Raw genomic sequence first — 25,462 nt, 5'->3', positions numbered from 1 at the left:
ACCAGAGGACATAGGTTCAAGGTGAAGGGGAAAAGATTTCATAGGAATTTGAGGGGTAACTTTTTCACACAGAGGGAACAAGCTGTCAGAGGAGGTAGTTGAGGCTGGGACTATCCAATTGTTTAAGAAACAATTGGACAGGTACATGGATAGGACAGGTTTGGAGGGCCTTTTCTCCTCACTGTAGCGACTGAGGTACTGTACCAACTGTATTGAGTTACAGTGAACAGTTTAGTTTAGAGATACAGCGCGGAAACAGGCCCTTCGGCCCACCGAGTCCGTGCCGACCAGCGATCCTCGTACACTAACACCATCCTACACACACTAGGGACAATTTTCATTTAATACCAGGCCAATTAAACTACAAACCTGCACGTCTTTGTGGAGTGCGGGAGGAAACCGAAGATCTCGGAGAAAACCCACGCAGGTCACGGGGAGAAGGTGCAAACTCCGTACAGACAGCGCCCGTAGTCGGGATGGAACCCGGGTCTCCGACGCTGCGAGCGCCGTGAGGTGGCAACTCTAACCGCTGCGCCACCTTGGTTGAGCGTCGGTACTCACCTCCATGCTGTATCGTGGACGGAAGGACGTTCTCTCCGGCGGATAACGAGACGAAGAAAGAGAAAGGAGTGATCCAGAGGCACAGGGTGAAGTAGGCCAGCACCTGGGTGGGACACACAGAGAGAAGCAGGCCGCTGAGTAATCGCCGTGCCCACACCCACGCCCACAATCTGACCATTAACTCCAGTCACAGAGCGAGCGGGACAGCACGGGAACAGGCCCTTCGGCCCACCTGGCCCGTGACAACCATGTTAGCGTATAGAGCCACAGAGGGGGGCAGCATGTATGGCCATGTTTGCATACTGGGCTGGTCCCATTTGCCTGCATTTGGCCCATTAATCCCTTCCCATCCATATATAAGCCATAATTGTATCCCCTTCTACAGCTTCCTCTGGCAGCCAGTTCTGGATACGGACCGCCCTCTGAGTGGAAAATGTTGCCCATGAGGTCCCCCTTAAATCTCTCTCCCCTCTCACCTTAAGCCTGTGCCCTCTAGTTTTAGAACCCTCTAGCCTGGGACAAAGACTGAGTGTTCACTTTATCTGTGCCGCTCACGATCCTATATGCCGTACGGGACGGCACGGTGGCGCAGCGGTAGAGTTGCCGCCTTACGGCGCCAGGGAGCCGGGGTTCCCTGACTGAGGGTTTTCTCCGGGAGCTCCGGTTTCCTCCCACACTCCAAACACATGCAGCTTTGTAGCTCCCTTTGGCTTCGATAAATTGTAAATTGTCCCTAGTGTGTGGGATAGTATTAGTGTGCGGGAATGCATGGGCCGAAGGGCCTGTTTCCCCGAAGTAACCTCTGGTGGTAAGTTTCAAAGTATCGTTCCTCATAGACTTCGAGCCAGCACCGCCATTCAATGTGATCATGGCTGATCATCCCCAATCAGTACCCCGTTCCTGCCTTCTCCCCATATCCCCTGACTCCGCTATCTTTAAGAGCCCTATCTAGCTCTCTCTTGAAAGCATCCAGAGAATCGGCCTCCACCGCCCTCTGAGGCAGAGAATTCCACAGACTCACCACTCTCTGTGAGGAAAAGTGTTTCCTCGTCTCCGTTCTAAATGGCTTACTCCTTATTCTTGAACTGTGGCCCCTGGTTCTGGACTCCCCCAACATCGGGAACATGTTTCCTGCCTCTAGCGTGTCCAAACCCTTAAAATATGTTTCAATAAGATCCCCCTCTCATCCGTCTAAATTCCAGAGTATACAAGTCCAGCCGCTCCATTCTCTCAGCATATGACAGTCCCGCCATCCCGGGAATTAACCTGGTGAACCTACGCTGCACTCCCTCAATAGCAAGAACCCGAGGGGCAACTTTTCTACAGAGGGAGGTGGGTGTATGGAACAAACTGTCAGAGGAGGTTGTTGAGGCTGGGACTACAACAGCATTTAAAATACATTTGGACATGTACATGTATAGGAAAGATTTAAAGGGATGGGAGCCTGATCCAGGCAAGTGGGACTAGTGTAGATGAGGCATCTTGGTTGGCATGGATGGTATCCTACCTGCCTGCGATTGGTCCATATCCCTCCAAACCTATCCATGTACCTGTCTAAATGTTTCTTAAAAGTTGGGATAGTCCCAGCTTCAACTAGCTCCTCTGGCAGTTTGTTCCACCACCACACCCTGTGTGGAAAAGTTACCCCTCAGACTCCTATTAAATCTTTTCCCCTTCACCTTGAACCTCTGGTCCTCGATTCCCCTACTCTGGGCAAGAGACTCTGTGTGTCTTCCCGATCTATTCCTCTCATGATTTTATACACCTCTATAAGATCACCCCTCATCCTCCTGCGCTCCATGGAATAGAGACCCAGCCTACTCAACCTCTCCCTATAGCTCACACCCTCTGGCAACATCCTTGTAAATCTTTTCTGAGCCCTTTCAAGCTTGACAATATCTTTCCTGCAACACGGTGCCCAGAACTGAACACAATATTCTAAATGTGGTCTCACCGACGTCTTATACAACTGCAACATGACCTCCCAACTTCTATACTCAATACTCTGAAGGCCAAAGTGCCTAAAGCCTTTTTGATCACCTTATCTACCTGCGACTCGACCTTCAAGGAACCATGCACCTGTACTGCCTAGATCCCTCTGCTCTACAACAGAGTTAAAGGGAAAGAGAGTATAGGAAAAGTTAAGAATGACACTAGAATTAACGGAGCAGAAAGCTTACAAAGGGATAGGAGAGTGTGGCTAAGTGAAATAGGGATCGATGTGAAAGGTGAGGTGAGTAATGGATTAAAAGTGTTGTATATGAATGCACGAAGTATAAGAAGTAAAGTAGATGAGCTTGAGGCTCAGTTAGAGATTAGTAGATATGACACTGTGGAGATTACAGAGACATGGCTGCAGGAGGATCGGGACTGGGAACTGAATATTCAGGGTTATACATCCTATACAAAGGACAGGCAGGTGGGCAGAGGAGGGGGGGGGGGGGGGGTAGCTCTGCTGGTGAGGGATGGAATTCAGTCCCTTGCGAGGGAAGACATAGGGACTGATGAGATAGAGCCACTGTGGATTGAGTTGAGGAACTGTAAAGGCAAGAAGACACTAATTGGTGTTATCTACAGACCCCCAAATAGTAGCCCGGATGTAGGGTGTAAGTTGCAGCAGGAGTTAAAACTGGCATGTAACAAAGGTAATGCCACTGTGGTGATGAGGGGGTTTCAATATGCAGGTAGATTGGGAAAATCAGGTTGGTTCAGGGCCCCAAGAAAGAGAGTTTGTAGAATGCCTCCCACATGGATTCTTAGACTAGAGCAGCTTGTAATGGAGCCGACCAGAGAAAAGTCTATTCTGGATTTAGTGTTGTCCAATGAACCTGATATGATAAAGGGAACTCAGGGTAAAGGAACCGCTTGGAGGTAGTGATCATAGCATGATTAGTTTTAATCAGCAATTTGAGAGGGAGAATGGTAAATCAGAAGTGTCAGTGATACAGTTGAACAAAGGGGACTATGAAGGCATGAGAGGGGAGCTGGCCAAGGTAGACTGGAAAGGAATCCTAGCAGGAATGACGGTGGAACAGCAATGGCAGGAATTTCTGGGCAGAATCCAGAAAATGCAGGATCATTTCATTCCAAAGAGGAAGAAAGATTCTTAGTGGATGTTAAGAGAAAAAGATTAGTAAAGACAAATGAGGGCAGAAACAGGTGAAATGATGGGCAACAAGGAAAGAGTTGAACGGGTACTTCAGATCCGTCTTCACTAAGGAAGACACAAACAATCTCCCAGATGTACTGGAGGACAGAGGATCTAGGGAGACAGAGGAACTGAAAGAAATTTGCATTAGGCGAGAAATAGTATTGGGTAGGCTAATGGGACTGAAGGATGATAAATCCCCTGGACCTGATGGTCTGCATCCCAGGGTCCTCAAGGAGGTGGCTCTAGAAATAGTGGACGCATTGGTGATCATTTTCCAATGTTCAATAGATTCAGGATCAGTTCCCGTGGATTGGAGGGTAGCTAATGTTATCCCACTTTTCAGGAAAGGAGCAAGAAAGAAAGCAGGGAATTACAGACCAGTTAGCCTGACATCGGCGGTGGGGAAGATGCTGGAGTCAATTATTAAAGAAGTTATAATGGGGCATTTGGATAGCAGTAAAGGGATTGGTCCAAGTCAGCATGGATTTAGGAAGGGGAAATCCTGCTTGTCTAATCTTCTGGAATTGTCTGAGGATGTAACAAGTAGGATGGATACTCGACTCCATTCGAGGACCCAAGCTGTCGTTCCAGGTGCGACAGAGGTTCACCTGCACCTCCTCCAACCTCATCTATTGCATCCGCTGCTCTAGATGTCAGCTGCTCTACATCGGTGAGACCAAGCGTAGGCTTGGCGATCGTTTCGCCGAACACCTCCGCTCGGTCCGCATTAACCAACCTGATCTCCCTGTGGCTCAGCACTTCAACTCCCCCTCCCATTCCGTATCCGACCTTTCTGTCCTGGGCCTCCTCCATTGCCAGAGTGAGCACCACCGGATACTGGTGGAGCAGCACCTCATATTCCGCTTGGGCAGTCTGCACCCCAGTGGCCTGAACATTGACTTCTCCAATTTCCGGTAGCCCTTGCTGTCTCCTCCCCTTCTCAGCTCTCCCTCAGCCCTCTGGCTCCTCCTCTTCCTTTCTTCTTCCCGCCCCCCCCTGCATCAGTCTGAAGAAGGGTTTCGGCCCGAAACGTTGCCTATTTCCTTCGCTCCATAGATGCTGCCACACCCGCTGAGTTTCTCCAGCACTTTTGTCTAAGTAGGATGGATAAGGGAGAGCCAGTGGATGTGGTGTATCTGGACTTTCAGAAAGCCTTTGATAAGGTCCCACACAGGAGATTAGTGGGCGAAATTAGAGCACATGGTATTGGGGATAGGGTATTGACATGGATGGAGAACTGGTTGGCAGACAGGAAACATGGAGTAGGAATAAACGGGTTACTATCAGAATGGCAGGCAGTGGCGAGTGGAGTGCCACAAGGCTCGGTGCTGGGACCGCAACAATTTGCAATATATATTAATGATTTAGATGATGGAGTTAAATGTGACACCAGCCAGTTTGCAGATGACACAAAGCTGGGTGGTAGTGTGAACTGTGAAAAGGATGCTAGGAGGTTGCAGGGTGACTTGGACGGGTTGAGTGAGTGGGCAGATGCGTGGCAGATGCAGTATAATGTAGATAAATGTGTGGTTATCCACTTTGGCGGCAAGAACAAGGAGGCAGATTATTATCCCAATGGTGTCAGATTAGGAAAAAGAGAAGTACAACGAGACCTGGGTGGGGTCCTTGTTCATCAGTCACTGAAAGTAAACATGCAGGTACAGCAGGCAGTGAATGGCCTTCATAACGAGAGGATAACGAGATGCTATATTTAAGAGGGAGTTAGATGTGGCCCTTGTGGCTAAGGGGATCAGAGGGTATGGAGAGAAGGCAGGTACGGGATACTGAGTTGGATGATCAGCCATGATCATATGGAATGGCGGTGCAGGCTCAAAGGGCCGAATGGCCTACTCCTACACCTAATTTCTATGTTTCTACGATTTGAATATCGCAGTAACGAGGTCCTTCTGTAGTTGTATAGGGCTCTGGTGAGACCACATCTGGAGTATTGTGTGCAGTTTTGGTCTCCTAATTTGAGGAAGGACATCCTTGCTATTGAGGCAGTGCAGCGTAGGTTCACGAGGTTAATTCCCGGGATGGTGGGACTGTCATATGAGGAAAGATTGGAATTTAGAACGATCAGGGGATCTTATAGAAACGTATAAAAATATACGTAAATGCCTAACGATGTAGGTCAAGGGTGGACATCCAGGCCAGGCCAGTTACTGGGTGGATGGCTTTGATGCCACCAGGGAAAAGCCTCAGTGAGCAGGACAAGCTAGATGCAGGATAAATGTTCCCAATGTTGGGCGAGTCCAGAACCAGGGGCCACAGTCGAAGAATTAAGGGGAGGCCATTTAAAACTAAGATGAGAAAAAACGTTTTCACCCAGAGAGTTGTGCATTTGTGGAATTCCCTGCCACAGAGGGCAGTGGAGGCTAATTCACTGGATGGATTTAAGAGAGAGTTAGATAGAGGTCTTGGGGCTAGCGGGATCAAACGGATATGGGGAGAAGGAAGGCACGGGTTACTGATTGGGGATGATCAGCCATGATCACAATGAATGCCGGTGATGACTCAAAGGGCCAAATGGCCTCCTCCTGCACCTATTTTGTATGTTTCTATGTTTCCTCGTCTCCTTTCTAACGCTGTGTCCTTTAGTCTTAGACTCTCCCACCAGTGGAGACATCCACTCTGTCCAGTCCATCCATTCCTTTCACTGTGTTTGAACAAGCCTCGTGAGTTTGTGGAAGAAATAGACAATAGATATTAGGTGCAGGAGTAGGTCATTCGGCCCTTCAATAGACAAGAGACAATAGGTGCAGGAGTAGGCCATTCAGCCCTTCAAGCCAGCACCATCATTCAATATGATCATGTCTGATCATCCAGAATCAGTGCCCCATTCCTGCTTTCTCCCCATATCCCTTGATTCCGTTAGCGCAAAGAGCTATGTCCAACTCAAAATCAAAATCCAAAAGGGGGAATTTTTTTAATCAGAGGGTGGTGAATGTGTGGAATTCATTAGTGCGGGTGTCAGGGGTTATGGGGAGAAAGCAGGAGAATGGGGTTAGGAGGGTGAGATAGATCAGCCCTGATTGAATGGTAGAGTAGACTTGATGGGCTGAATGGCCTAATTCTACTCCTATTCCTTATGACCGTCTGTTTGCTATTGAGGGAGTGCAGCGTAGGTTCACCAGGTTGATTTGCACTTTAGACTGTTTTACTGTTCTTTGTTATAAATCATGTTTCTCGGGGTATCTAAATTTTATGTTATGACATGGAAGCTACATACCAAATCTCGTTGCACATATGTGCAACTACAATTAAGTATATTATTATTATTATTATTAATTCCCGGGATAGCAGGACTGTCATATTCTGAGAGAATGGAGCGGCTGGGCTTGTATACTCTGGAGTTTAGAAGGATGAGAAGGGATCTCATTGAAACTATAAGATTATTAAAAGTTTGGACACGCTAGAGGCAGGAAACATGTTCCCGATGTTGGGGGAGTCCAGAAGCAGGGGCCACAGTTTAAGAATAAGGGGTAAGCCATTTAGAACGGAGACGAGGAAACACTTCTTCACACAGAGAGTTGTGAGTGTGGAATTCTCTGCCTCAGAGGGCGGTGGAGGCCGGTTCTCTGGATGCTTTCAAGAGAGAGCTAGATAGGGCTCTTAAAAATAGCGAAGTCAGGGGATATGGGGAGAAGGCAGGAACAGGGGTACTGATTGGGGATGATCAGCCATGATCACATTGAATGGCGGTGCTGGCTGGAAGGGCCGAATGGCCTCCTCCTGCACCTGTTGTCCATTGTCCTCACAGCGAAGGCTGGAGTGGAGCGGAGGCTTGAGTGTCCTTACCTCAGTGAAGGGATAGTATTCTTCCGCAAAGTGTTGGAATGCCAGGTAATGATTGTAGACCACCAGCACTGTATGGGGGGGGGGGAGAGACAAACAGACCATCAAACACCCTTCTGCACATTTCCTCAACCAGCATCTGCAACAAGGGCATCGACCCTTTTTGGGGCTTCTGCAACGGCGACTTCACCCGCCCGAGTCGCGGGGTCGAGGAGTGCCTGGAGCGGGACCTTACATCATCGCCCGGCGTGGCTTCAACGGCTGCTGGACTTTGCTAGCGCCCGCCGGGGGCTCCAACAACAAGACCCGGAGCGCGGCCTTGCATCACCCAGCGGGCCGTTAATGGCCGCGGGACAATTACCATCGCCCGCCGGGGACTTTGACTCTGACATCGGGAGGGGAATGGGGAGTGCAGCGAAGAAATATGTTTTTTTGCCTTCCATCACAGCGAGGAGGAGATGCACTGTGATGGATGTCTGTGTAAATTGTGTTGTGTCTTGGGTCTTTTTTTCATGTGTGTATGCTGCAGAAACAACATTTCATTTGAGCCTCTATGAGGTTCAAGTGACAAATAAATTGTATTGTGTATTGTGACCCAAAACGTCACCCATCCCTCCTCTCCACAGATGCTGCCTGTGTCGCTGAGTTACTCCAGCACTGTGTGTCTATCTTCGGTTTAAAACAGCATCTGCAGTTCTTTCCTACACTTGTCATAGAGAGTTACACAGTGTGGAAACAGGCCCTTCGGCCCATCTTGCCCACACCCACCAACATGCCCCATCTACACTAGTCCCACCCCCCAACTGCCCACACCCCACCAACATGCCCCATCTACACTAGTCACACCTGCCCACACAGACCAACATGCCCCATCTACACTAGTCCCACCTGCCCACACCCACCAACATGCCCCATCTACACTAGTCCCACCTGCCCACACCCACCAACATGCCCCATCTACACTAGTCCCACCTGCCCACACAGACCAACATGCCCCATCTACACTAGTCCCACCTGCCCACACCCACCAACGTGCCCCATCTACACTAGTCCCACCTGCCCACACCCACCAACATGCCCCATCTACACTAGTCCCACCTGCCCACACCCACCAACGTGCCCCATCCACACTAGTCCCACCTGCCTGCGTTTACAAATGCTGCTACTGTACTTGCCTCCACTACCTCCTCTGGCAGCTCATTGTGTGTCCTCTGATTTTCGATTCCCATACTCTGGGTAGGAGTCTTGGGCAGCTTACAACCCAGCGGTATGAAGGTATGAATACTGACTTCTCTAACATCAAGTAACCCTTGCATCCCCTCTCTCTCTCCATCCCTCCCACACCCTAGTCCTTGTACTAGTTTCACCAAAGATCCGCTATAGGTCCTTTGAGTTTCACTGTCGTCTTGTTGAGTCTCATTGTCTGTAACTCGATTTCACCTAGCCCACAGCTCACAACGGCCTGTTTCCTTTGTCATTGTTACTTTTTTGCATGACTTTCATTCATTTGTTTTATATCTCTCCACATCAGTCTATATCTCTCGTTTCCCTCTCCTCTGGCTCTCAGTCCGAAGAAGGGTCTCGACCCGATACTTCACCTATCCATGTTCTCCACAGATACTGCCTGACCCGCTGAGTTATTCCAGCACTCTGTGTCTGTCTTCGGTTTAACCCGGCACCTGCAGTTTAGTTTAGTTTAGAGATACAGAGCGGAAACAGGCCCTTCGGCCCACCGAGTCCGCACCGACCAGCGATTCCCGTACATTAACACTACCCTACACACACTAGGGACCATTTACATTTATACCAAGCCAATTAATCTACAAACCTGCACGTCCTTGGAGTGTGGGAGGAAAAGGAAGATCTCGGAGAAAACCAAACACAGGTCACAGGGAGAACGTACAAACTCCATACAGGCAGCGCCCGTAGTCAGGATTGAACCCGGGTCTCTGGCGCTGCAAGCGCTGTTTAGCAGCGAGTCTACCGCTGCGCCACCGTGACCGCCCCAAATCCCTTCTCATCTCTGAGCAAGAGGATGCAGCAGGTCCCACCCTGACACTATGGTACTGAGATGCTGAGAGAATGGAGCGGCTGGGCTTGTACACTCTGGAGTTTAGAAGGACGAGGGGGATTCTTATTGAAACATATAAGATTATTAAGGGTTTGGACACACACGAGGCAGGAAACATGTTCCCAATGTTGGGGGAGTCGAGAACCAGGGGCCACAGTTTAAGAATAAGGGGCAAGCCATTCAGAATGGAGACGAGGAAACACTTTTTCACTCAGAGTTGTGAAAGTGTGGAATTCTCTGCCTCAGAGGGCGGTGGAGGCCGGTTCTCTGGATACTTTCAAGAGAGAGCTAGATAGGGCTTAAAATTAGCGGAGTCAGGGGATATGGGGAGAAGGCAGGAACGGGGTACTGATTGGGGATGATCAGCCATGATTGCCATAGAGGGAGTACAGAGAAGGTTCACCAGACTGATTCCTGGGATGTCAGGACTTTCACATGAAGAAAGACTGGATAGACCCGGTTTGTACTCGCTAGAATTTAGAAGATTGAGGGGGGATCTTATAGAAACTTACAAAATTCTTAAGGGGTTGGACAGGCTAGATGCAGGAAGATTGTTCCCGATGTTGGGGAAGTCCAGAACAAGGGGTCACAGTTTCAGGATAAGGGGGAAATCTTTTAGGACCGAGATGAGGAAAACTTTTTTCACACAGAGAGTGGTGAATCTGTGGAATTCTCTGCCGCAGAAGGTAGTTCAGGCCACAGTTCATTGGCTATATTTAAGAGGGAGTTAGATGTGGCCCTTGTGGCTAAAGGGATCAGGGGGTTTGGAGAGAAGGCAGGTACAGGATACTGAGTTGGATGATCAGCCATGATCATATTGAATGGCGGTGCAGGCTGGAAGGGCCGAATGGCCTACTCCTGCACCTATTTTCTATTTTTCTATGATCACATTGAATGGCGGTGCTGGCTTGAAGGCACCTGTTGTCTATTGTCTATCTCCGTTCTAAATGGCCTCCCCCTTATTTTTAAACGGAGGCCCCGGGTTCTATTGTCTATGGTACTCACCGCAGGATAGTATAAAATTAGGAGACGTCAACAGGATATAGGGGAAAGTCTGCAAGAGGCCAAAGTAGACAAGGTTGGTGAAGAGTCCCACTCCGACCATTAGCATGGGGAAGCTCTCGAAGAAGTAGAGACCCACCAGGACACCTGTGGAGAACTGGGAGGCAAGAGAACACCTACGGTCAATGACAGAGTCCATTCGGCCCACACCCACCCCCCTCTCCCTCACCTTGTACTCCCTGAAATGCTTCATTCATCACTGTTGAAAGCATTAGCGACGCAGTGGTGCTGGTTTCCGACGGCAACGGTGCCGGACTCACCACACGTCTCTGTCCTCCAGTTCCTGCGGACTTCCGCCGCTGGAAGTACAGGATTTTGGTGTGTGTGTGTGTGTGTTTTATCATCGTTCCTTACAATAGACAATAGGTGCAGGGGTAGGCCATTCGGCCCTTCGAAACCAGCACCGCCATTCAATGCGATCGTGGCTGATCATCCCCAATCAATGCCATGTATGACAGCGATCGCAAAATGTTTAGCTGTAGGGTTAGTATTGTCACGTATAGTTGAGAAGGATGAGGGGGCACCTCATTGAAACTTACCGAATAGTGAAAGGCCTGGATAGAGTGGATGTGGAGAGGATGTTTCCACAAGTGGGAGAGTCTAGGACTAGAGGGCACAGCCTCAGAATTAAAGGACGTTCCTTTAGGAAGGAGACGAGGAGGAATGTCTTTAGCCAGAGGGTGGTGAACCTGTGGGATTCTTTGCCACAGACGGCTTGGAGGCCAAGTCAGTGGGTATTTTTAAGGTGGCGATTGATAGATTCTTGATTAGTGCGGGTGTCGGTGGTTATGGGGAGAAGGCAGGAGAATGGGGTTAGGAGGGAGAGATAGATCAGCCACGATTGAATGGCAGAGTAGACTTGATGGGCCGAATTCTGTCCCGAGAACGTATGAGAGAGTATGTGTGTGTGTGTGTGTACCGAGCCACAGTGACAAGCTTTGATATGCACGATTCCACTAGTCCCTACAGCTCCATCTAACTCTCACTTAAATCCATCCAGTGACTTGGCCTCCACTGCCCTCTGTGGCAGGGAATTCCACAAAGTCACAACTCTCTGGGTGAAAACGTTTTTTCTCACCTCAGTCTTAAATGACCTCCCCTTTATTTTAACACTGTGGCCCCTGGTTCTGGACTCGCCCAACATTGGGAACATTTTTCCTGCATCTAGCTTGTCCAGTCCTTTTATAATTTAATATGTTTCTATAAGATCCCCCCCCTCATTCTTCTAAACCCCAGTGAATACAAGCCTAGTCTTTTCAATCTTTTCTCACATGACATTACCGCCATTCCAGGGATCAATCTCGTGAACCTACGTGACATATGACTCTTGACTCTTGTCTTGACTTTATCACATGTTTAATCAATAATGTTTTATCATTAATGTTTAATGTTTTATGTGTCATTGCTAACTGTCACTGTATGTCATGTTGTCACTTGTGGGGGGAGCACCAAGGCAAATTCCTTGTATGTGAATACTTGGCCAATAAACTTATTCATACATCCATTCATTCTTGAACCACTGATATTCCAGCAACTGCTAGTCTGGCACCTCCTTTACTCCAGAAAGTATCACGAGAGCCCACGTAATCCCCCCTGAAGATGTGGTGCCTAGTTTAGTTTAGAGATACAGCGCGGAAACAGGCCCTGCGACCCACCGCGTCCGCACCGACCCACGATCCCCGTACACTAACACCATTCTTCACCCACCAGGGACAATTTACATTTATACCAAGCCAATTAACCTACAAACCTGTATGTCTTTGGAGTGTGGGAGGAAACCGAAGATCTTGGAGAAAACCCATGCAGGTCACGGGGAGAACGTGCAAACTCCGTACAGGCAGCACCCGTAGTCAAGATGGAACCTGTGTCTCCAGCGCTGCAAGCGCTATAAGGCAGTAACTCTCCCGTTTGCCAACGTGACCCCACGAGTGGGGCGGCCGATCTTGACCACAACGGGACTTCCGCGCCGAATGGCGGGTGAAATTCCCCCCCCCCCCCCCCCCACGGCTGGGGGTCCGGAACTCCGGTTAACTCCCTGTCAGAGTTAACAGACCCTTTCCAATAGCCAATTTCAACAGCTTGACTTTGAAAGTCCTGGCAACATCCTCGTAAATCCCCAAGGAATAGAGACCCAGCCTACTCAACCTCTCCCTATAGCTCACACCCTCTAGTCCTGGCAACATCCTTGTGAATCTTTTCTGACCCCGTTCAAGCTTGACAATATCTTTCCTATAACACGGTGCCCAGAACTGAACACAATATTCTAAATGTGGTCTCACCAACGTCTTATACAACTGCAACATGACCTCCCAACTTCTATACTCAATACTCTGACTGATGAAGGCCAAAGTGCCAAAAGCCTTTTTGACCACCTTATCTACCTGCGACTCGCCCTTCAAGGAACCATGCAACTTGTAACAATAGGTGACGTTTCTTGACCAAAGCCTCAATTCGCCTCGTCATCCAGGCTTCCTTACGTTTGCCAGCTTTGCCTTTCACTTTAACTAAGTCGCAAGTAAAGGGCCTGTCCCACTTAGGCGATTTTTTCGGCGACTGTCACAGTCGTAGCAGGTCACCGAAAAAACGGCGACTGGACACCCCCCCCCCCCCACGACAATGTCTACAACAAGCCACCACCTAGTCGACGTTAAGCTACAGTAAGCTGCCGACAACCGGCGACCTAATCGTCGTGACTTAGGACGACCACCTACGACCACAACCTACCAGCCACGACCACAGCCTAAGTCAACCTACTTCCACCCATCCAGAACTATACTTCTGCAGTTGTATAGGCCTCTGATGAGACCACGTCTGGAGTAATGTGTACAGTTTTGGTCTCCTAATTTGAGGAAGGACTGAACGAGGGTTGGTCAAGATTATAAATAATGATCTCCTTTTCTTTTTTATTTTATTTTCTTTTCACTATTTTCTCTCTCAACTTTCTTAATTTCCTCGTTTTCTTTCTTCACACACTATATATTTCACATCTTTCTATCCTTTACTATCTAACTTCTTATTCTTACTCTCATCTTTTTTCAATGTAACAAAAAAAAAAAAGTTGTACATAAAATGTATTATGAAAATATATATTAGGCACTTTGGTGCCATATGACTGTACTTAATTCTAATAAAATAAAATATTTAAAAAATAAAATAAAATAAATAAAATTTAAAAAAAATTTGAGGAAGGACATCCTTGTGATTGAGGCAGTGCAGCGTAGGTTCACGAGATTGATCCCTGGGATGGCGGGACTGTCATATGAGGAAAGATTGAAAAGACTAGGCTTGTATTCACTGGAGTTTAGAAGGATGAGGGGGGGGGATCTTATAGAAACATATAAAATTATAAAAGGACTGGACAAGCTAGATGCAGGAAAAATGTTTCCAATGTTGGGCGAGTCCAGAACTAGGGGCCACAGTCTTAGAATAAAGGGGAGGTCATCTTAGACTGAGGTGAGAAAAAACTTTTTCACCCAGAGAGTTGTGAATTTATGGAATTCCCTGCCACAGAGGGCAGTGGAGGACAAATCACTGGATTGATTTAAGAGAGAGTTAGATAGAGCTCTAGGGGCTAGTGGAGTCAAGGGATATGGGGAGAAGGCAGGCACGGGTTATTGATAGGGGACAATCAGCCATGATCACAATGAATGGCGGTGCTGGCTCGAAGGGCCGAACGGCCTCCTCCTGCACCTATTTTCTATGTTTCTATGAGCCACAAGCCACAACCCTGTTGGCGACAACGGAAGACAATGCCAGTCGCTACTTGACTTCTCGTGATGCCAGTACCTGTCGCTGGTTGATGTAGGTAGCCGCCAATGGAATTCACCAAAGTCAGCTCCTGGCGGCAACCTACGACAGCGCGTACGTCAGGAGAGGTCAAGCTTCAGCGGGTCAGGTGGCATCCCTGGAGAGAAGGAATGGGTGATGTTTCGGGTGGTCGGGACCCTCCTTCAGGCCGAATGCAGAGGGGATGGAGCTGGAGGTGAGAAAAGGCCAGGACAAAAGCTGGGCCGGCAACAGGAAGGGCCAGGATTAGACAATAGACAATAGGTGCAGGAGGAGGCCATTCGGCCCTTCCCCCCCCCCATACAGTGCTGGTGGTCTACAATCATTACCTGGCATTCCAACACTTTGCGGAAGAATACTATCCCTTCACTGAGGTAAGGACACTCAAGCCTCCGCTCCACTCCAGCCTTCGCTGTGAGGACATTGGACAACAGCTGCAGGAGGAGGCCATTCGGCCCTTCCAGCCAGCTCCACCATTCAATGTGATCATGGCTGATCATCCCCAATCAGTACCCCGTTCCTACCTTCTCCCCATATCCCCTGACTCCGCTATCTTTAAGAGCCCTATCTGGCTCTCCCTTGAAAGCATCCAGAGAACCTGCCCTCTGAGGCAGAGAATTTCACAGATTAGTGCGGCTGTCAGGGGAAGGGGGGAGGCAGGAGAACGTGGTCGAGAGGGGAGAAAGATAGATCAGCCATGATGGAATGGGGCGGAGTAGACTCGATGGGCCGAATGGACTAAGTCTGCTGCGAGAACTGATGAATTTAAATGCAAAATGAAGAAAATGCAGCACACATTGGCTGATTGTTGGCTGGGGAAGAGATGGTAGCGAAGGGAGGCAAACAGTGGAACTGGTCAGACCACAAGCGCGGGGGAAGTGGGGCTAGGGGGGGGGGGGGGGGGGGGGGGGGGGAGAGGGTCAAGAGAGCTTTATTGCCATGTGTCCCAGAGAGAACAATGGAATTCTTGCTTGCTGCAGCACAACAGGATATGTAATCATAATATATGATAAACGAGATAGAGAAAAGTTCAGTGTGTATATATACACACACACACTCACTCACAACATTTATTTATATTACTAAAAGTCTGTTCTTGACCGGTTTTGGCGATCTGTGCTGCGATTTCCGAGAGAACGCCGCCACCTACGGCCGTCATTTTTGGCCACCTCGCTCAGAGCCCCCCTCCGCTGCATGTGTGCCGAGGATTTTTCCCGTCGATGAAAATTGACAGAGATATTAATGTTTTTACTAAATTCCCCATTCTCTCTGCTGCCCCTGCTGGAGGGAGGGGGAGGGACTATAAAACCAGGAAGTGGTGTGCCTCAATCAGTCTCTGCAAGTGGTGTGCCTCAATCAGAGCTCTGATGATGCATGTGAACCAACCACACATAAGCCAGCATCACTAACTCCACCCCACCATAACACTTATACTAACACTCTTTCCCGGCACTGGCCGTTCGAGCAGCTAGGATGCACTGACAACCTGTTGTCATCAACGCCGTTGAGCTTTAGTGCTGATTAAAGATGTGTTTAAATGACACACTGTCTCTGGCTCTTGTTTACATGGCGTCAGAAGTGAAGATGTGGCCAACGTAGTGGACCGCTGGAACCCTGAACATACACTTGTCAGGATTGACGTTGAGGTTGTTCTTGCGAGCGCGCTCCAACATGAGCCTGAGATTGTGATCGTGTTCTGCTGCGTCTTTGCCATACACGAGGATATCGTCGACAATGATGGCACAAGGCAGGTCCTCGAACAATTGCTCCACAGTTCTCTGGAAGACTTCACTGGCGGAGTTGACTCCGAATGGCATTCTCAGAAACTTATATCTGCCGAATGGGGTGGCAAATGTGGTGAGGTTTGATGACTTGTTGTCCAGCGGTATCTGCCAGAAAGAGTTCTTTGCATCGAGGACAGGAAATAGGGTGGCCATTCCGACCTTTGCCGCAACATCCTCAACAGTCTTCATGGGATGGTGTGGGCGCCTGCCTGATGGCAGTGTTTCGGGTTGATGCACAGACGGATTTCATTCTTTCCCTTCTTGACTGTGGCAATCGCGGTCGAGACCCAGGTGGTGGGGTCGCTGACTGCTTGAATTACGCCTATGGAGGCCATGTCCTTCAGCACAGAATGAACCCTGGCAGTCACGGCAAATGACAATGGTTGTGGGGTTCGGATGACGGGCGTCACATCGGGGTCAGTAATAATCTTGTTGGTTCACAGGCAACTTGCCTAGGTTGTTGTCGAAAAGATCAGAGAATTCACTCAGCGGGTCAAACGAAATTTGCAGCTTGTGGACAGTTTTGTCAAAGGACATCAGCCCCAGCTCCTGACAGGCACGATTGCCTCCCCCGCGCCCCCTACCCCCCCCCCCCCCCCCCCCCCACCAAACCCCCACACACTCACCCATATCATGTACTTAATGATGCGACTGGTGATGACAGTGTACTCCTCAATCAACTCCGCCAGGTAGTACAGGCCTGCAGCTGTGGGCCCCAAAGGAGGGGAGAGAGAGGGGGGGGGGAGAGAGGGGGGGAGAGGGGGGGGGGGGGGGGAGAGGGGGAGAGAGGGGGAGAGAGGGGAGGGAGAGAGGGGGGAGAGGGGGGGGGAGGGGGGGGGGAGGGAGAGAGGGAGAGAGGGGGGGGGGAGAGAGAGAGAGGGGGGGGGAGAGAGAGGGGGGGGGGGGAGAGAGGGGGGGAGAGAGAGAGGGGGGAGAGAGAGAGGGGGAGAGAGAGAGAGAGGGGGGGAGAGAGAGAGGGGGGGGGGGGAGGGAGAGAGGGGAGGGGGGGGGAGAGAGAGGGGGGGGGGAGAGAGAGAGGGGGGGAGAGAGAGAGAGGGGGGGGAGAGAGAGAGAGGGGGGGGGAGAGAGGGAGGGGAGGGGGAGAGAGAGAGAGGGGGGGAGAGAGAGAGGGGGGGGGGGAGAGAGAGAGAGGGGGGGGAGAGGGAGGGGAGAGAGAAGAGAGGGGGGGGAGAGGGGGGGGGAGAGGAGGGAGAGGGGAGATGGAGGGGAGGGGGGGGAGAGAAAGAGGTGGGAGGGAGAGATGGGAGAACACATGTTACACAGTATAATAAACAGAACTGCAGATGCTGGTTTACACCAACCCTTCCACTGACCAAAATCTCTTCCTTTAGCTTGTTCCTATCACCACACAAGGTTCAACGGCTCTTTACCCTCACATACATTAAGGTGCGGTGAAATTCGGTCCGTATACTGTTCTGTTCAGTGGCGAGTCTGAAGAAGGGTCTCGACCCGAAACGTCACCCGTTCCTTCTCTCCAAAGATGCTGCCTGTCCCGCTGAGTTACTCCAGCATTCTGTGTCCGTGTTAAGTGATAGGTGGAGGTGGACACAAAGTGCTGGAGTAACTCCGCAGGGCGGGCAGCATCTTCAGAGAAAAGCAATAGTTGATGTTTCGGGTCGGAACCCTTCTTTAGACTGATGGGTCATCAGGCCATTCGGCCCATCAAGTCTACTCGGCCATTCAATCATGGCTGATCTATCTCTCCCTGCTAACCCCATTCTCCTGCCTTCTCCCCAGAACCCCTGACACCCGCACTAATCAGGAATCTGTCAATCTACGCCTTAAAATATCCACTGACGTGGCCTCCACAGCCGTCTGTGGCAAAGAATTCCACAGATTCACCACTCTCTGGCTAAAGAAATTCCTCCTCATCTCCTGCCTAAAAGAACATCCTTTAATTCTGAGGCTATGACCTCTAGTCCTAGACTCTCCCACTAGTGGAAGCATCCTCTCCACATCCACTCACTCTATCCAAGCCTTTCACTATACTGTACATTTCAATGGGGTCCCCCCCCCCATTCTTCTAAACTCCAGTGAGTACAGGCCCAGTGCCGACGAACGCTCATAATAAGGAGGTGGGTGTGTCGAACAAGCTGCCGGAGGCAGTTGAGGCAGGTTAAAAGTCATTTGGACAGGTATGTGGATAGGCAGGGTTGAGAGGAATATTGACAAAATGCAGGCAGGTAAATGGGATGGGGCATCTCGGCCAGCATGGACGAGATGGGCTGAAGGGTCTGTTTCCGTGCTGAGCGACTCCATGCAACAGGTAGAGCAAAGGGGAAGATACAGAGTGCAGAGTATAGTTCTCAGCATTGCAGCACATCAGTTCCACAGACAAAGTCCAATGTCCGCAATGGGGTCACAGAGTGATACAGCACAGAGACTGGCCCGTTAAATGTCGTGTGGGAAAGAACTGCAGACGCTGGTTTAAATCGAAGGTGGACACAAAACGCTGGAGTAACTCAGCGGGTCAGGCAGCATCTCTGGAGAGAAGGAATGGGTGGCGTTTCGGACTTCAGACTCTGAGGAAGGGTCTTGTTACAGTCTCTGCCTCAACTACCTCTTCCTCCGGCAGCTCGTTCCATACACCCACTAGCACCTGTATTAAAAAAAGGTTACCCCTCGAGTTCCTATTAAGGTCTGTCCCCCTCCTGCATCAGTCTGCTCTACAACACTCCCCACGGCCGTGCCGTTCAGTGTACTGATACAATGTGGAAACAAAATGCAACACCTCACACTTCTCTGTATTAAATTCCATCAACCATTCCTCCGCCCACCTGGCCAATCGATCCAGATCCTGCTGCAATCGTTCACAACCATCTTCACTATCTGCAAAACCACTAACTTTTGTATCATCAGCAAACTTGCTAATCTTAATAGACAATAATAATAATAATAATAATAAATTTATTTATAGAGCACTTTAAAAACAACCACTGTTGCAACAAAGTTCTGTACATGACTAATCATGGACAAAACAATTATTACACGACAATAAAAACATTAAAAGAGAGAGTACAAACAATAAAATTAAAAACATTAAAAGCACTAAAACAGGAGCAAAGTCTCAAGCAGGGTCAAAAGCCAAGGAATATAAATGTGTTTTAATACTGGTTTTGAAGATGGACAGTGAGGGGGCCTGTCTGATGTGCAACGGCAGATTGTTCCATAACGCCGGAGCAGCAACAGAGAAGGCTCTATCCCCTCTGAGCTTCCGCTTAGACCTCGGTACCTCCAGCAGCAGCTGATCAGCTGACCTGAGGCACCGGGCAGGAGCGTATGGATGAAGCAGCTCAGAGAGGTAAGGCGGGGCGAGGCCATTTAAACATTTAAAAACAAATAAAAGAATTTTAAAATGAACTCGAAAGTACACCGGGAGCCAGTGGAGGGAGGCCAGAATTGGCGTTATGTGCTCCCTCTTTCGAGTTCCAGTTAAAAGGCGAGCAATAGCATTTTGAACCAACTGGAGACGAGCCAGGGAAGATCGAGCAACTCCAAAATAGAGTGCGTTACAGTAATCCAGCCTAGATGTAATAAAGGCATGGATTACTGTTTCAAAATGCTGCTGCTCAAGAATGGGCTTCACCTTTGCCAGCTGCCTTAGGTGAAAGAAGCTGGACTTAACCACCGCGCCTATTTGATGATCTAATTTAAAATCACTGTCCATCCTAAAACCCAGGTCCAAAACTGTCAGCTTCACATACCATGCCAGGGGACCCAAGTCAACAGGGGGAGGGTCACGGCAGCCATTAGGACCAAACAATATCACCTCTGTCTTCTTTTCATTAAATCCTAGAAAGTTTAGGGCCATCCAGGACTTAATGTCATCAAGACAAGACAGAAGTGATTTGACGGAGAATGCATCTTCCTTCCTCAGCGGCATATATAGTTGGCTATCATCAGCATAACAATGAAAAGAGATGCCATGCTTTCTAAGAATGGAACCCAGAGGAAGTAAGTACAGTGAGAAAAGCAGGGGCCCTAAAATTGAGCCCTGTGGAACCCCATATGACAGAGGAGCGGAGGAGGATTCAAAACCAGCAAGGCTTACACACGTAGTTCTGTCTGCCAGGAGTAGGTGCAGGAGTAGGCCATTCGGCCTTTCGAACCAGCACCGCCATTCAATGTGATCATGGCTGATCATCCCCAATCTGTACCTCGTTCCTGCCTTCTCCCCATATCCCCTCACTCCACAATCTTGCCCTGTACATTCTCATCCAAATCATTGATGTAGATGACAAACAGTAACGGGCCCAGCACCAACAGTACAGTGGCGGTTCGGCAGCGCTTGGGGTGCCGGGGACCCGGGTTCGGGCTGCAGACGAGGCACGGGTGTGTGCGCGCAGCTGCAGAGAATGTCTCTCCACCGGTCCAGTCTCTTCCCCCGTCTCCCACTCGCATCTGCCCCCTCTATCTCTCTCGCTGTTACACCCCGCTCTCCCGCTACCTGGCACCCCCGTTCCGCAGATTAAATATATTTTTACACATAATTCATGAATAATGATAAGAATTTACACACAGTTTATACAGTCAGCGCTTAGTTCGCCTTTTCTTTATCGCGAGTGTCAAATCCCATGATTCCTTGCGTTTTTCAGAATACCGAACTCACTTATTGTAAATAGCTGTGGTCCCAGCACCGGGCCTTGCGGTACCCCACTAGTCACTGCCTGCCATTCTGAAAGGGACCCGTTAATTCCTACTTTTTGTTTCCTGTCTGCCAACCACCTATCTCCATGTCAGCACCCCCCAATACCATTCTATCCATGTCTACCCCCAATACCATGTGCCCTAATTCTGCCCACTAATCTCCTATGTGGGACCTGATCAAATGCTTTCTGAAAGTCCAGGTACACTACATCCACTGGCTCTCCCTTGTCCATTTTCAATAGGCAATAGACAATAGGTGCAGGAGTAGGGCATTCGACCCTTCATAGAAACATAGAACATAGAAATTAGGTGCAGGAGTAGGCCATTCGGCCCTTCGAGCCTGCACCACCATTCAATATGATCATGGCTGATCATCCAACTCAGTATCCCGTACCTGCCTTCTCTCCATACCCCCTGATCCCCTTTGCCACAAGGGCCACATCTAACTCCCTCTTAAATATAGCCAATGAACTGGCCTCAACTACCTTCTGTGGCATAGAGTTCCAGAGATTCACCACTCTCTGCGTGAAAAAAAGTTCTTCTCATCTCGGTTTTAAAGGATTTCCCCTTTATCCTTAAGCTGTGACCCCTTGTCCTGGACTTCCCTAACATCGGGAACAATCTTCCTGCATCTAGCCTGTCCAACCCCTTAAGAATTTTGTAAGTTTCTATAAGATCCCTCTCAATCTTCTAAATTCTAGAGAGTATAAACCAAGTCTATCCAGTCTTTCTTCATAGACAGTCCTGACATCCCAGGAATCAGTCTGGTGAACCGTCTCTGCACTCCCTCTATGGCAATAATGTCCTTCGAGCCAGCTTTTCCTAGTTACATCCTTAAAAAATTCCAGAAGATTAGCCAAGCATGATTTCCCCTTTGTAAATCCATGCTGACTCGGACCGAACCTGTTACTCCTATCCAAATGCATCTTTAATAATCGACTCCAGCATCTTCCCCACCACCGAAGTCAGGCTAACTTGTCTATAATTCCCTGTTTTCTCTCTCCCTCTTTTCTTAAAAAGTAGGATAACATCAGCTAACCTCCAATCCACAGGATCTGATCCTGAGTCTATAGAACATTGGAAAATACTGTTGTTCCGCGAGCATTGCCACTTTCATTTCACTGCACATCTCGTATGTGTATGTGACAAATAAACTTGACTTGACTTGACCAATGCATCCACAATTTCTGAAGCCACTTCCTTAAGTACCCTAGGATGCAGACCATCAGGCCCTGGGGATTTATCAGCCTTCAGTCCCATCAGTCTACCCAACACCATTTCCTGCCTAATGTGGATTTCCTTCAGTTCCTCCATCACCCTAGAAGATCCTCTGGCCACTACTATATCAGGAAGATTGTTTGTGTCCTCCTTAGTGAAGACAGATCCAAAGTACCTGTTCAACTCATCTGCCATTTCCTTGATCCCCATAATAAATTCACCTTTTTCTGTCTTCAAGGGTCCAAATTTGGTCTTAACTAATTTTTTCCTCTTCACATACCTAAATAAGCTTTTACTATCCTGCTTTATATTCTTGGCTAGCTTACCTTCGTACCGTATCTTTTTTCCCCGTATTGTCTTTTTGTATATCTTCTGTTGTTCTTTAAACATTACCCAATCCTCTTGCTTCCTGCTCATCTTTGCTACGTTGTACTTCTTCGCTTTAATTTTTATACTGTCCCTAACGTTCCTTGTCAGCCATGGTTGTCCCATTCTCCCCTTTTTATCTTTCTTCCTCCTAGGAATGAACTGATCCTGCACCTTCTATATTATTCCTAGAAACACCTGCCATTTTTATTCCACTGTCATCCCTGCTAGTGTATCTTTCCAGTCAACTTTGGCCAGCTCCTCCCTCATGGCCACATAGTCCCCTTTATTCAACTGCAACACTGAGACCTCCAATCTACCCTTCTCCCTGTCTCAATTGTAGATTAAACCTCGAGGTCCTTTATCAAATCTGGTTCATTAAATATCATTAAATCCAGAATTGCCTTCTCCCTGGTAGGCTCCAATACAAGCTGTTCTAAGAATCCACCACGACAGCACTCTACAAAGTCCATTTCTTGGGGTCCAGTACCAACCTGATTTTCCCAGTCTACCTGCATGTTGAAATCTCCCATAACAACCACAGCATTGCTTTTACTACATGCCAATTTTAACTCCTGATTCAACGTGCCCGAAGTCCAGGCTACTTTTTGGGGGCGGGCATGAGGGGGGGGGGGGCTAGGGGGGGGGGGGGAGGGGGAGGAGGAGGGGGAGGGGGAGGGGGAGGGGGAGGGGGAAAGGGGGGGGGGGGGGGGGGGGGGGGGTAGGGGGGGAGGGGGGGGGGGAGGAGGGGGGAGGGGGGAGGAGGAAGGAGGGGGGAGGAGGAAGGAAGGAGGGGGGGAGGAGGAAGGAGGGGGAGGAGGAGGGAAGGAGGGGGGAGGAGGAAGGAGGGGGGAGGAGGGGGGAAGAGGGGGGAGGAGGGGGGAGGGGGGAGGAGGAAGGGAGGGGGAGGAGGGGGGAGGGGGGGGAGGAAGGAGGATTGGGGAGGAGGAGGAGGACCGGGGGGAGGAGGAAGGAGGGGGGAGGAGGGGGGGAGGGGGTGAGGGGGAGGGGGAAGGGGGAGGGGGGGAGGAGGAATGGAGGGGGGAGGAGGAAGGAGGGGGGAGGGGGAGGAGGGGGAAGGGGGGGGGAGGGGAGGGGGAGGGGGAGGAGGGGGGAGGGGGAAGGAGGGGGGGAGGAGGAAGGAGGGGGGAGGGGGGAGGGGGGAGACCTGGGGAGGGGGGAGGAGGAGTCAGGAGGGGGAGGAGGAAGGAGGGGACAAGGAGGAAGGAGGGGGGAGGAGGGGGGGCCCGGGGGAGGAGGGAGAGGGAGGGAGGAGGAGGGAGGAGGGGGAGTGGAGGGGGGAGGAGGGGGAGGAAGGAAGGAGGGGAGGGAGGGGGGGAGGAGGAAGCGCGGGGGGGGCCGGGGAAGGGGAGGAAGGAGGGGGAGGGGGGAGGAGGGGAGGAGGAAGGTGAGGGGGGAGGGGGACCTCCCAAGGAGGGGGGAGGAGGCAGGAGGGGGGAGGGGGGAGGAGGAAGGAGGGGGGGAGGAGGAGCGAGGGGGGAGGAGGGGGAGGAGGGGGGGGGGGGGGGAGGAGGAAGGAGGGGGGAGGGGGGAGGAGGAAGGAAGGAGGGGGGAGGGGGGAGCGCCCCCCCCTGAGCACACAGGAGGAAGGAGGGGGGGCAGGGGGGGGGGGAGGAGGAAGGAGGAAGGAGGGGGGGAGGGGGGAGGGAGGCGCCCCCTGCAGCCGGGGGAGGGGGAGGCGAGGACCTCAAGGGGGGAGGAGGGGAGGAGGAGGGGGGAGGAGGGGGGGGGAGGGGGGCGCCCCCTGGGAGCAGGGGAGGAGGAGGAGGGGAGGAGGAGGAAGGGGGGGGGGGAGGAGGAAGGAGGGGAGGGAGGAGGCGGGAACCTCCAGGGGAGGAAGGAAGTAGGGGGAGGGGGGAGGGGGAAGGGGGAAGGGGGGAAGGAGGGAACAGGAGGAAGGAGGAGGGGGGGGGGAGGAGGGGGGATGGTGGGGGGGCATCTCCCCTGTAGTCTACCCCCCCTCTCTCTCTTCACTGGGAGGAGGGTGGGGGGCGTTTCCACACAGTCCCCCTGAGAGTGAGGAGTGGGAAGCGGGACCTGTGTGTGGTGTGTGTGTGTGGGGGGGTACAGGACCGTGACCCCCACACACCTCTCTTCCCCCACTTTTTGCACCGATGCCCAGGGTGATGAAGGCGACCACACACCAGCAGCAGCGACAGCCAGCTCAGGACGTAGAGGAACACATCCACCTGTACACAGCGCCGAGCCCGCCCGCCGGGCCCGGCCCCCTGGACAGAGAGAAGAGTCGAGTCCCTGTAAACGCAGCGCGCCCCTGTAGCAGGGGAGGAGGGGAAGCGGGACCCTCCACACACAGCGCCCCCTGCAGCCGGGGAGGAGGAAGCGGGACCTCCACACACACAGCGCCCCCATGTAGCACACACGCGCCCCCCCTGTAGCACACAGCGCACCCCCCGGGGAGGAGGGGGAGCGGGACCTCCAACACACAGCGCCCCCCTGTAGCACACAGCGCCCCCTGTAGCCGGGAGGGGGGAAGGCGGGACCTCCACCACACAGCGCCCCTGCAGCCGGGGAGGGGGGAAGCGGGACCTCCACACACACAGCGCCCCCCAGCGCCGGGGGAGGAGGAAGCGGGGGTCCTCCAGTGCACACAGCGCCCCCTGTAGCGGGGAGGAGGAGGGAGGGGACTCCACACCACAGGGCCCCCTGTAGCAACGAGGAGGAGGAAGAGGGACCCCACACACAGCGGCCCATGTAGCCCGGGGAGGAGGGGGAGGGGGGAGAGCGACCTCCACACACAGCGCCCCAGTGGTGCCGGATGAGGACAAGAAGCGGGACTCCCAGACACAGCGCCCCCTGTAGCCGGGGAGGAGGGGAAGCGAGGACCTCCAGCGCCACAGCGAGGAGAGGTAGCCGGGGGCTCACAGGGACTTCCGGAAGTCCCTTCTCTCTCCACACCCAGCCCTCTCCCCTGTAGCGGGTGAGGGGGAAGCGGGCTCCACACACAGCGCTCTCCAT

General features: G+C 51.2%; 1 protein-coding gene across 1 annotated transcript in view; it reads right to left on the bottom strand.

The window, feature by feature from the left end:
* The window catches only part of tex261 (testis expressed 261), a 27,182-nt gene extending 1,720 nt beyond the window's left edge, over positions 1-25,462 (bottom strand). The window contains 7 exon segments of the mRNA XM_055631723.1: positions 562-664; positions 7,514-7,581; positions 10,587-10,740; positions 16,840-16,919; positions 24,599-24,629; positions 24,631-24,714; positions 25,244-25,462. Coding sequence (XP_055487698.1) covers positions 562-664; positions 7,514-7,581; positions 10,587-10,740; positions 16,840-16,919; positions 24,599-24,629; positions 24,631-24,714; positions 25,244-25,462 — 739 coding nt within the window.

This window comes from Leucoraja erinacea, unplaced genomic scaffold (genome assembly GCF_028641065.1).
Source record: "Leucoraja erinacea ecotype New England unplaced genomic scaffold, Leri_hhj_1 Leri_889S, whole genome shotgun sequence".
NCBI lineage: Eukaryota > Metazoa > Chordata > Chondrichthyes > Rajiformes > Rajidae > Leucoraja > Leucoraja erinaceus.
The sequence above is the reverse complement of the archived record's forward strand: the minus strand, read 5'-3'. Positions and strand labels throughout refer to the sequence as shown.